Raw genomic sequence first — 13,196 nt, forward strand, 5'->3', positions numbered from 1 at the left:
TTATGCAACCATTGCTATTTTGTATATTTCTAATCTCACATTAAGCACAGCCACTGGCATCAATTGGGTATCTGTGACTTTCAAATTTAAAATAGAGTATGAACATACGAGTTAGGAGCAGGAATAGGCCATTTAACAAGATCATGGCTGATCTGATTGTAACTTCAACTCCACGTTCCCGCCTACCCACAATAACCTTTCACCCCCTGCTTATCAAGAATTTATCTACCTCTGCCGTGAAAATATTCAAAGACCCTGCATCCGCCGCCACCTTTTGAGGAAGAGAGTTCCAAAGACTCGTGACCCTCTGAGAGAAAACATTTCTCCTCATCAAGCCAAAAGACTTGCAGGTTGGTAGGTAAATTGGCCATTATAAATTGCCCCTAGTATAGGTAGGTGGTAGGGAAATATAGGGACAGGTGGGGATGTGGTAGGAATATGGGATTAGTGTAGGATTAGTATAAATGGGTGGTTGATGGTCGGCACAGACTCGGTGGGCCGAAGGGCCTGTTTCAGTGCTGTATCTCTAAACTAAAAACTAAAATCTCTGTCTCAAATGGTGACCCCTTATTTTGAAACAATGACCCCTAGTTCTAGATTCTCCCAGAAGAGGAAACATCCTTTCCACATCCACGCTGTCAGGACCCCTCATTATCTTATATGTTTCATTCAAGTCACTTCTTCTTGTTCTAAACTAAAGCGGATTCAAGCCTAGCCTGTCCAACCTTTCCTCATAAGACAACCCACCCATTCCAGGCAGTAGTCTAATAAACCTCTGAACTGCTTGCAAAGCATTTACATCCTTCCTTAAATAAGGAGACCAATACTGTACATAGTACTCCAGATGTGGTCTCACCAATGCCCTGTATAACTGAAGCATAACCTCCCTACATTTGAATTCAATTCTCCTTGCAATAAATGAAATCCTATTAGCTTTCCTAATTACTTGCTGTACCTGCATACTAACCATTTGCAATTCATGCACTAGGACACCCAGATCCCTCTACATCTCAGCTCTGCTTTTTCTCACCACTTAGGTAATATGCTTTTTTATTCTTGCCAAAATGGACAATTTCACATTTTCCCATATTATACTCCATTTGCCAGATCTTTTTGCCCACTCTCTTAACCTATCTATATCTCTTTGTAACCTCTTTATGTCTCTGTCACACCTTACTTTCTTACCTATCTTTGTGGGTCAGGGAATAGTCCTTTGTCAACAAATACTGTCTGTTAATTTGCAAAAATGTCTTTCCAGCCAGGGGCCTTGTATCAGGCCTTCTCTTCCCAGCAACAATTTGAAAATTAATGTCCGTGCAGAGAAATTAATATGCCTCATTCTTGGCAGGTGGGGGCCTGCATGACCCCTCCATACCCAGGGGAATGAAATGCGATTTGAAAAAAAGGCACATTTCATTTAAAGGGTTGAGCGAAAATATAAGATACAGGAAAAGACCGTGCATTTCTCTCATTCATTTCCATTCATTTGTAAATCCTAAAGTTTATTCAAAATTGCCTGTCTTTTCTTGGTGCCAGTGCTGCTTTAATTGTCCATTTTTGGCATCCCAGTAACCATGTGGTTCTTTGGGGAAGTTTTTCTTCAGTTTGCCCATTTCTATGACTGCTGAGGTAATTTTTTTTTCCAGGAGAGTTAGTAGTGGGCAGGTCTATTCTGAACACTCTTTCAGTGCTTTGCTGAGTCATGCAAAGGCTTTTGACTTCAGGGGATGGGTGGTTCCCTTTTTCTCTGATTGTGGGAGAGGATTCTTTGTTAATCTCCCCAGACTCTACTGCGCTCCCCTGTGACACTTTGACTAGGTGAGGCATCACCCTCACGGTTTCTCTGCAGCCTAGAGGTCTTTCTTTGTCTCTGCAGGTTCGTGTAAATGCTGTTAGCAACTCTGGTGGGGTGCTTCTAGAGTCTGCATTTACGTAGGAGGCTGTGGGGTCCAACTTTTCAAATTATTCAGGGTTGGCTGATTAGGGGTTTTCATCTGGGATTCCTCCTGGACTTCCTTTTAACCTGCCCTCTTGATCACTTTTTCTCCTTCCCTTTCTAAACTCTTTCCAGCCTTGTGCCTGCCTGTCCCCTTTTGTTCTAGGCGGGTGTCCCTTACAGTTCACCAACCCTCTGCTGGAGGGTCCTCCTAACACTGGTACAGGACTTAGGGTACAGGTTTCACTGTAGGTTGGGGTTTCCCCTCAACCTGGCACATGTGGCAACTCCTGCGCTATCAGTTCATCTGTTTTGTTTTGAATGCTACATGCATTCAGATACAGAGCCTTTAGTTTTGTCCTTTTATTTTTGTAACCTCTAGCCTTGTCTGCTGATTTACTCTGAGATTTGTATTCACTGTTCCTTCTCGTCAGGTCTGTTTATCTTTTCCCATATTAATACCTTTCTCTCTTGCCTTGTCTCTACGCTTTGTCAGGTCTGTTTATCTTTTCCTATGTTATTACCTTTCTCTCTTGCCTTGTCTGTGCTCGCATCTTCCCAAATTTGATCCCTTGTCCTCACTTTTTTTTAGTTTAAAACCCTCTCTACTTCCCTAGTTCTGTGGCTTGCTAGAACACTGTCCCCAGCACGGTTCAGGTGTAGACTGTCCCAATGATACAGCCCCCACTTTTCCTAGTACTGGTGCCAGTGCCCCATGAACTGGAGCCCACTTCTACCACACCAGTCTTTGAGCCACGCATTCATTTCTCTAATCTTATTTGCCCGACTCCAACTTGCACATGGCTCAGGTAATCTAGAGATTATTACCTTTTGAGGTTATGCTTAATTTGGTGCCTAATTCCTCATACTGACTGCAGAACCTCTTTCCTTGTTCTGCCTATGTCATTGGTACCTACATGGACCACAATGACTGGATCCTCCCCCTCCCACTGTAAGTTCCTCTGCAGCCCTGAACAGATGTTCCGAACCCTTGCACCGGGCAGGCAACACAGCCTACTGGACTCTAGCTCTTTGCTGCAGAGAGCAGTGTCAATCCCCTACTACCACTACTTTCCTTTTTGCTCCCCACACTTGAACAGCTTCCTGTGCCATGGTCAGTCTTCTAATCCACCCTGCAGCCCTCCCTCTTGTCCATACAAGTTGCAAGAGCCTCGAACTTGTTCCACTCCTACCTTCTCAATCCCCTTACCTGCCTGACTCTCAGTCACACTCTCCTGTCCCCGACCACTGACCAAAACAGACGACGCTATCCTAAGGGGTGTGACTGCCTTCTGGAACAAAGTGTCCAGGTAACATCCCCTCCCTATTGCATCGCAGTGTCTGCACCTAAGCCTCCAGCTCAGTGACTCCGAGCTGAAGTTCCTCAGGTCACAGACGCTTAATACTGACGTGATTGCCGTGGCATCCAGGTGCTCTCTCATACTGCAGCTGTAACACATCACCTGTCCTGCCATCTTTATTTTGTTAATTTAATTAAACATATTTTTCTTAATTTATTTATAGTTCCCCTCCTTAACAAACTCCCTCACCAAACTCCCTTCTTTATAATCTGCAGCAGCACTCAGTGCAGACAAGCAGCACTGAGTCCCCTGAATTTATACTCTCTGAAAAGAATGATGTGTCAGCTTTGCTAGAGCTCAGAAACCAGTTTAAGCTAGCTACATCTATTCTGAGAGCTTGTATACCTCTGTTTAAAACTATAAGAAACTTAAACTTGCCTATTAATTTAAACAGTAATTTCAGTTAATTGCAAAATATAAACAAAGCAAAAACTAGACTTCAGTGAGATTAACCCTTAAAATCCCCTCACTTACCAAACTCCCTTTTTCACACTCTCTGCCCTCCAATAGCACTCAGTGCAGCCCAGGATTTTGCACCCGAACACATCCCCTTGTTTTGGTGCCAGATTTAAACTGCTGTGGGGAAAGGGGGAATTCTGCCACAGTTTTCGCTAGATATTTTTGGGCAGCTTTCCTCAAGGTCAGCGGTAAATACCCATGCTTTGCCACTGACCACAAAATCCAGGCCAATTTCATCTTTGAGGAGAGGCAGATAACTAACTCTCCTCATCTATCTATCTAGCATTTGGCATCCAGCATCACTCGCTTACCACTATGGTTTTACATTCCTATAATACACCACTTACACCTTAATCATAGTCAAAGCTAGTTTAATTTCAGCTAGATTGACTGTTTGACTAGCAGCACTGATCTAACTTCCACTTACACTTTTCTCAGCAATAGCAGCTTATAGAGAAAACAAAGGAACATCGGAAATAGGAGCAGAAGGAGGCTATTCGGCCCATTGAGCCTGCTCCGCCATTCAAACAGATCATGGCTGATCATCTACCTCAACGCCATTTTTCCACACTATCCCTTGATGTCATTAGTATCCAGAAATCTATCAATTTCTGTCTTGAACATGCTCGATGATTGAGCTTCCACAGCCCTCTGGGCTAGAGAATTCCACAGATTCACCACCCGCTGAGTAAAAAAAATTCCTCCTCATCTCAGTCTTAAATGGTCTTATTCTGAGACTTTTCCCTGGTTCTAGACTCACCAGCCGCAGGAAACATCCTATTCACCTCTACCCTGTCACGCTCTGTAGGAATTTTAAAACTTTCAATGAGATCGCCTCTCATTCTTTGAAACTCTAGAGAATACAGCCCCAGTTTCTGCAATCTCTCTTCGTAAGACAATCCCACCATCCCAGGGATTAGTCTGGTGAACCTCCGTTGCACTCCCTCAATGGCACGTATACCCTTTGAGACCAAAATTGTACACAGCACTCCAGGTGTGGTCTCACAAAGGCTTTATACAATTTCAGCAAGATATCTTTACTCCTGTGTTTAAATCCCCTTGCAATGAAGGCCAACATACCATTTGCCTTCCTAGTTGCTTGCTGCACCTGCATGCTAGCTTTCAGTGACTCATGAACAAGGACACCCAAGTCCCTTTGGACATCAACACGTGCCAACCTCTCACCATTTAAGAAATACTCTGCCTTTCTGTTTTTTCTACCAAAGTGGATCACTTCACACTTTTTCCACATATTCCATCTGCCATGTTCTTGCCTGTTCAGATCCCTTTGTAGCCTCCTTGCATCCTCTTCACAACTTGCATTCCCACCTAGTTATGTGTCATCAGCAAATTTGGAAATATTACATTTTGTCCCTACATCCAAATCCTTTATCTAGATTGTGAACAGCTGTGGTCCTAGCACTGATCCTTGTGGAACCCCACTAGTGACAGTCTGCCATCCTGAGAATGATCCATTTATCTGTTTTCTGTCAACCAATTCTAAATCCATAGCAGTATATTATCCTCAATCCCATGAGCTCTAATTTTGCTTATTGACCTCGTGTGAGACCTTATCAAAAGCCTTCTGAAAATCCAAATAAACAACATCCGCTGGTTCTCCTTTATCCAACAAGTAATATCCTCAAAAAAGTCCAACAGGTTTGTCAAACATGATTTCCCTTTCATAAATCCATGTTGACTCTGCCCTATCATATTATTTTCCAGGTGTCCAGTTATCACATCCTTTGTAATAGATTCTAACATTTTCCCTACTACCGATGTCAAAATAACAGGTCTGTAGTTCTCTCTTTTCTCTCTCGCTCCCTTCTTAAATAGCAGGGTTACATTTGCTACTTTCCAGTCTGCAGGAACCCTTCTCAAATCTATAGAATTTTGAAAGCTAACCACCAATGCATCCACTATCTGTATATCCACCTCCTTCAATACTCTGGGATGTAGCTCATCTGGTCCAGGGGATTTATCAACTTTCAATCCAGTTAATATTTTTGAATACTACCTACCTCTTTATTGATATTAATTCCTTTCAGTTCCTCATTTAACAAGTCCCTTGGTTCCCTAGTATTTCTGGGAGATTTTGTGTCTTCTTTCGTGAAGACAGACATAGTAATTATTTAGTGCCTCTGCCATTTCCCCATTCTCCACCACAAATTCTTCTGTCTCCTGTAATGGACCCACATTTGTCCTTGCTAATATTTTCCTTTTCAGATATGTGAAGAAACTTTTACAATCCACCTTTATGTTTTTAACTAGATTGCATTCATTTTCTCTTTTCCCTTTCTTTATCAGTTTCTCGGTCCTCCTTTGGATTCTAAATCCTTGGGCTTCCCACTTTTTCTGGCGACCTTATAAGCCACTTCCTTTGATCTAACGCAATCTTTAACTTCTTTTGTTAGCCACGGTTGATTCACCTTTCCTGGGTTTTTGTGTCTCAGAAGAATGTATATTTGTTGTAAACTGTGCAATACTACTTTAAATAGTACCCAATGTCTGTCTACTGTCAAAGCTTTTAATGTATTTTCCCAATCCACCATAGCCAACTTGCCCCTCATACCTTCATAGTTTCCTTTGTTCAGATTTAAGACCCTACTTTCAGAATGAACTATATCTCTTTCAATTTTAATGTAAAATTCTATCATATTGTGGTCACTATTTCCTAATAGCTCCTCTACAGCAAGGTTATTAATTAGCCCTTTCGTATTGCATAATACTAAATCTAAAATAGCCTGATCTCTCGTTGGTTCTTCAACATACTGCTCCAGAAACCCATCTCATACACACTCCAGGAATTCATCCTCCACAGCACTAATGCTAATTAGGTTTACCCAGTCTATATGTAAATTGAAGTAATCCATTATTACTGTATTGCCATGCTGCATGCAACTCTAATTTCCTGATTTATACCCTGCCCAACATTACCACTACAGTTTGGTGACCTATAAGCAACTCCCATCAATGTTTGCTGCCCCTTAGCTTGACCCAAACTGATTCTACATCTTGCTCCTTCGATCTAAGATCCTGTCTCTCTCTGATATACTGATCTCATACCTTAATAACAGTGCTACCTCATTTCCTTTTCTCCTCTTTCCTTCTTAAATGACGAATATCCCTGAATATTCAGTTCCCAGTCCTGGTCACTCGGTAACCACGTCTCCATAATGGCAATTAAATCAGACCCATTTACCTCTATTTGTGCCTTCAAATCATCTACCTTCTTGTGAATGTTGCATGCATTCATATAGAGTGCCCTTAACTTGGTCTTAACATATTCCTCTTCTCATCCTATTTGATGTTTGCGTTTGTCTCATCTGCCATCTAATTTCACATTACTTTTCTACTTCCTGTTACCAGTTTTGCTTCCCTCCAGTCTGAGGTCACTCTCAGGTTCCCAACCCCCTGCCAATTTAGTTCAAACCCTCCCCAACAGCACCGGCAAATCTCCCTGCAAGGATGTTAGTCCCGGTCCTGCTAGGGTGCAACCCATCCATCTTGTACAGGTCCCTATGCCTCAGAAATCTGATGCCATCCCTCCTGTACCGGTTCTCCAGCCAAGTGTTCAGTCGTTTAATCCTCCTATTCCTATGCTCACTAGCATGTGGCACTGGGAGTAATCCTGAAATTACTGCTTTTGAGGTCCTGCTTTTTAATTTCTTTCCTAATTCCCTAAACTCTGCTTTCAGGGCCCCATCCTTCCGACCTCTGTCATTGGTACCAGTGTGGACCACAACTTCCTCACTGTTCACCCTTCCCCAGAAGAATGTCCTGCAGCCGCTCTGTGACATCCTTGACCCTGGCACCAGGGAGGCAACATATCATCCTGGTGTCACGTCTACGGCTAATTAACCCCGAATTAACAAATCCCCTATCACTGTTGCCCTTCCACTCCTCTTCCTCCCTTCCTGTGCAGCTGACCCACTGTGGTGCCAAGGGCTTAGCTCTTGCTGCATTCCTGAGGAACTGTTGTCCTCACCAGTATCCAAAATGGAAAGTTGGTTAACAAGCGAGATCGACTCAGGATTCCTGCACTACTTGCCTGGTTCTCTTGGACTGCCTGGCGGTCACCCATTCCCTCCACAAATGAATTAACAGTTCTAAGCTAGGTGAAATGTAGGGAAGTTTAAATTTTTGATTCTTAACTATGAGGACAATTTACACTTTCTACCTCCTGTACTAGGCTGTCTGTTTTACAGCTGCTCTGAAATCTTTCTTTCAGCTCCCTCTCTCTAAGGATTCATCAGTTCCACAATGTCTCCAACTTATCAATTGATCTGACAGTTAAACAAAGCGAAGGTTCCAGTGCGTGATGGAATTGTAATTGTCGCCACCATTTAAACTTCAAGAATTCATGGCAATTGCACATTGTGGCCTGAAAGGGACATTGACCTATTCACTGCTCCACTGTATAATTTTGCTGCCTTTATCGAACGATGGGTCACTGCAAACAGGACAATACCACAGGACATTCTGTGGTAGTTAATGCCTGTTCCTTTGAGAATGGTGCCTGTGACCACTAAACTTTTATCTATTGCTGCCCACACAATTTACTGCTTTCAAACTTTCATGGGTATGTAGGATGGTTCTGCACAGAAGCTGCACATGTATTCCTTGATATATTTGCTGAATCTTCACACTTAGGACACTACTAATATGAGAATGTATTTTCTCAAAATTTTCTTTGAATTTATTGTGAGGTGATGAGTTTTTATTTTTTTTCTGCATTTTAATGTCGAACAGGAAATCTTTCCCGTGGAGACAATGAGGAAAGCTGCACAACTCGGATTTGGTGGGATTTACGTTCGTCCAGATGTCGGAGGATCAGGACTATCACGAGTGGACACTTCGATCATATTCGAAGCATTGTCGACAGGCTGTGCAAGTACCACTGCTTACATCAGCATTCATAAGTAAGTTGATAGTGGAAATGACACCCAGACCACAAGAAACTTTCCTTTCGCTCTTTCGGAGAACTTGGGGCAACAGATCCTCTCCCTGATCTATTATTGCTCATATCACAGCAACAACAGCGGACATTTATGCAATGCCTTTAATAAATGACCTAAGACCCTTTGCAGGAAGAAACATAAACTGAGCAATAGAGACCTAGAGTCAGAGTCATAATGGCACAGAAGGTCAGCCCATCAAGTGTATGCTGGCTCTCTGTAGAGCAGTCCAGTCATTCTATTCCCCGTAGCCATGTAAGCTTATTTCCCTCAAGTTCCCATCAAATTTCCTTTTGAAATCATTCATTCTCTCTGCTTCCACCCCTTTGTCGGCAGTGTGTTTCAGATCATTACTGCTCATTGCATAAAAAGGTTCTTCCTCACATCCCCCCCCCCCACCCCCCACATCTTTTGCGCAAAACCTTAAATTGGTTCCCCTAGCCCTTGTACCATCAGCTAATGAGAACAGCGTTTTTTTTCTGCCTGCATTATTTAAACCTATCACAATCTTTTACACTTCTATTGAATCTCCCCTCAATCTCCTTTCTTCCAAGGAGAAGAACCCCAGCTTCTCCAACCTCATCTTGTTCAAATCCATTATCCCTGGAACCATTCTGGTAAATCTCTTCTGCACCGTCTCATCCTTCCTAAAGTGTGGTGACCAGAATTGGATGCAATACTCTAGTTGTGGCCAAACCCCAGAGCCTTATAAAGGTTTGGCAAAACTTCCCTGCTTTTGTACTCGATACCTCTATTTATGAAGCCCAAGATCCCGTTCACTTTGCTAATTACTCTCTCATTTTATCCTGCCACCGGGAAGGTCTATACACATGAACCCCCAGGTCCCTCTGTCCCTGTAGAGTGTTTAGAACTGTACCATTTAGTCTATATTGTGGCTCCCTATCCCTTTTGCCAAAATGCATCACCTCACATTTCTCTATTAAATTTCTTCTGCTTATGTGCCCATTTTGCTAGCCTGTCTGTCTTGCTGGAGTCAATTGGTATCATCCTCACTGTCTGCTACTCCTCCAAGTTTGGTATCATTGGCAAATTTTGCGATTTTACTCCATTCCGATATCCAAGTCATATATAAATTTAAAAAAAAGTGATTGTAGCACTGAACCTTGGGGAACACCACTGTCTACCACCCTTCAGTCTGAAAAATAACTGTTTACCATGACTCGCTGTTTTCTGTGCTTCAGCCAACTTTTTGTCCAAGCTGACATTGACCCTATTCCATGAATCTCAATTTTGTTCGCCTGCCTTTTGTCAAAGACTTTCTTAAAAATCCATATAGACAACATTCATTGCTTTCCCTTTATCAACCTTCTCTGTTATTCATCAAATTTTACAAATCCACACTGGTTCTCAATTAACTCAAACCTCTCCATGTGCCTGTTGATTTTTTTTTTTCCCCCTGATTATTGTTTCTGAAAACCTACCCACCACAAATGTTAAACTGACCTGTAGCTACTAAGAATGTCCTTACACCCTTTCTTGAATAAGGGTGTCACAGGTGCCAGTCTCCAATCCTATGGCACCACCCCCGTATCTAGGGAAGATTGGAAGATTATGGCAAGCCCTTCCATTTCCACTTCCTTTAGCAACCTGGGATGCAAGCCATCCAGACCAGGCGACTTATCCACTCTTAAACATAACCCAGCCTTTCCAGTACATCCTGCTTATCAATTTTCACCTCATCCATTACCTCTACCATCTCCGCTTGCACCGATATTTTATCAGCATTCTCTTCCTTAGTAAGCACTGATGCAACGTACTCATTAAGTATTCTAGCCTTGCCTTGCACCTCTAAGCATATATCACCCTCTTTATCCTTAACAGGCCCCACCCCACCTGTTACTACCCGCTTACTATTTACATGCTGGTAGAAGATTTTTGGGTTTCCTTTTATGTTAAGTGCCATTCTATTCTCATATTCTGTCTTTCTCAGTCATATTTTCCTCTTCACTTCCCCCTCTCAGCTTATTTTATTTGACCTGGTTCTCGCTTGAATTCACCTGACATGCATCATACAACTTCTTTTGTTTGATCATATTCTGCATCTCCTTCGTCAGCCAAGGAGCCCTGGCTTCGGTTCCCTTGCCTTTCGCCCTTGTTGAAATGTACCTAGCTAGTGCCCAAAATATCTTAAAGAACACCCATTGTTCCGTTACAGTTTTTCCTGTCAGTCTTTGGTTCCATTTTACACTGGCTAGATCCCAACTCATTCCAATAAAGTTAGCCCTCTTCAAATTTAGAAGTTCTACTTTAGGTTGCTAATCTAAACCTCATGATATAATGAGCACTCTTACCCAAGTCTTCTCCCACAGACACTTAGTCCACCTCATTCCCCAGCACCACATCCAGCACTGCCTCCTTCCAAGTTGGGATGAGAACATACTGGTCAAGGGAATTTTCCTGAACATTTCAGAAATTCCTTCCCCTCCTTTCCCTTTACTCTAAATCCCAATTGATGGATCTTGCACATCTCTTGGGATTTCCCTGAACATTGCTCCTCTATCTCCCTCTCACTTTTTGGAAGCCTATAGAATACCCCAAGTAGCGTGATTATCCCCTTTTTGCTTCTCAAGTCCAACCTCAAGGACATCTCTTTCCAACACTGCAGTGACTTCCCTAATCAGTACTGCCACCTCCCTTTTTTTCCTTCCTGATTTTTTCTGAATACTTTGAATACTAAGCGTCTGGTCCTCGCCATTTTTAAACCACATTTCTGTAATTGCTGCTACATTATATTCCCACACAGCTACATGTGCTTGTAGCTTGCTAATCATTTTCACCACACTTTATGCATATATACATGCATTCTAAACCTGTCTTTGTATTCCTCGTAGTCCTCCTTAGTCTACACATAACTAATATGGTACTACGTCCTTCTCTAGTACTATCCAACACACTCACTCCTTTATGCACTGTATTCCTCTTTTCTACTTCTATATGCTGATGCCCATCCACCTGCCAATTTAGTTTAAACCCTCCCCAATCACATTCGTAAACCTCCCCGTGAGGACATTGGCCCCATCCCTTTTGAATAGGTACCTCCTGCCCCAGAACTGGTCCCAATGTCCCAATGAATCTGAAGCCCTCCCTCCTGCACCATATCTCAAGCAACGGATTGATCCTCCCTATCTTCTTATTTCTACTCTCATTAGCATAGGGAACTGGGAGTAATCCAGAGATTACTACCTTCAGGGTTCTTTTTTAACTTCCTCCCCAGCTCCTGAAATTGTGACAATAGGACCCCTGTACCTGTAGTCTCTGTGGTGTTGGTACACATCAGTACCAACAACGACTGGCAGACTCGCCTATGCTGAATAATAGGCATCCTGTTACGACCAGGTGAGAAAGAGGTCTAAGGTTCCCTTTCAGCCTTCACCTGACCTTACTGCAACAGGGTTTTATTTTTAAACAGTGTTTTTTTTAGCTCCTCCTTGGTGAATCCTTGTTCACCACTTTCCACTTATAAGGCAAAGAAACCAGCACAAACAGGCTTTCTTGGGTTTAAAGAAGAAAAGTTGAAATTGATTAAACTTAAACTCTAATTCGGTTAATGCCTACGGATACACAACGCGCGCACGCTAGCATGCATAGGCGATACACATATGCAAATAGAGACAAAAAAGAGCAGAAGAAAAATAAAGTGGAAAGGTTTGAGACAATATTTGAAGAGTTGTTACGGTTCTTCAAGCTCACTGTAGAGTCCTTGATTGTAGGTAGATCTTGCTTTTCGTTGGGGCCCAGTATTATTCTTCAACCTTGTTCGCTGTAGGAGATTTTTCTCTCTTGGGGTTCATGTCTCTTCAGTGGGTTTTGGAGTTCTGTGAGAAAGAGATGGGAGCAGACAGACAGGAGGTCGTCTTCAGTCCAGGAGCATTCTGCTTTTTGCCCAAACTGTTTGTACAAATTCAAAAAAATTGAGGTTGCCCAGCAGGCTAGTCATGTGACTAGCTGGTTTGACCTTGTCCGTTTGTGTATTCGGCCATCTTAGCAGTCAACCTGGAATGCGAGCACCCCCACCTTCAGCGTGTGGTGATCAAAAGTCCATTGTGGGTTGAATGTCAGCGAATGGCTGCTTCATCGTTTCCAAGTACTGTCTGTTAATATGCAAATGTTCTTTTTTCTAGCCAAGGTTTTGGCAGTCCTTGTAACAGGTCTTCTCTGCCCAACAACAATTTGAAATTTTAATGTCCATGTGGTGAAATTAATGTGCCTCATTCTTGGCCGGTGTGGGCCTGCATGACAATGTCCATAGTGAAGAGGAGGCAGTTAGGGCCAGGAAACTGGAAATTGTCAAAATGACATAGGGTGTCCAAAGAGTCATGGATATAGTTGGGAAAAGACTGGACCAGGGAAGAAAAGATAGTCAAGATAGGAAGAAATAAGTTAATTGGGCAGGAGCAGGCTGAAAGGATGATTCTCACAGCACAGTCCTGTTTGTGGATTTTAGGAAGGAGGTAGAAGTTG

The 13,196-nt window shown here is 42.7% G+C and overlaps 1 protein-coding gene across 3 annotated transcripts in view; it reads left to right on the top strand.

The window, feature by feature from the left end:
* The window catches only part of acad8 (acyl-CoA dehydrogenase family, member 8), a 93,874-nt gene that overhangs the window by 2,540 nt on the left and 78,138 nt on the right, over positions 1–13,196 (top strand). For all 3 annotated transcript variants that reach the window (XM_068053759.1, XM_068053758.1, XM_068053757.1), the window contains exon 3: positions 8,509–8,678. In XM_068053759.1, the coding sequence (XP_067909860.1) occupies positions 8,509–8,678 (170 nt within the window). The remainder of the gene's footprint in view (positions 1–8,508; positions 8,679–13,196) is intronic.

The sequence above is a fragment of the Heterodontus francisci genome, chromosome 22 (assembly GCF_036365525.1).
Source record: "Heterodontus francisci isolate sHetFra1 chromosome 22, sHetFra1.hap1, whole genome shotgun sequence".
In the NCBI taxonomy this organism is placed as follows: domain Eukaryota; kingdom Metazoa; phylum Chordata; class Chondrichthyes; order Heterodontiformes; family Heterodontidae; genus Heterodontus; species Heterodontus francisci.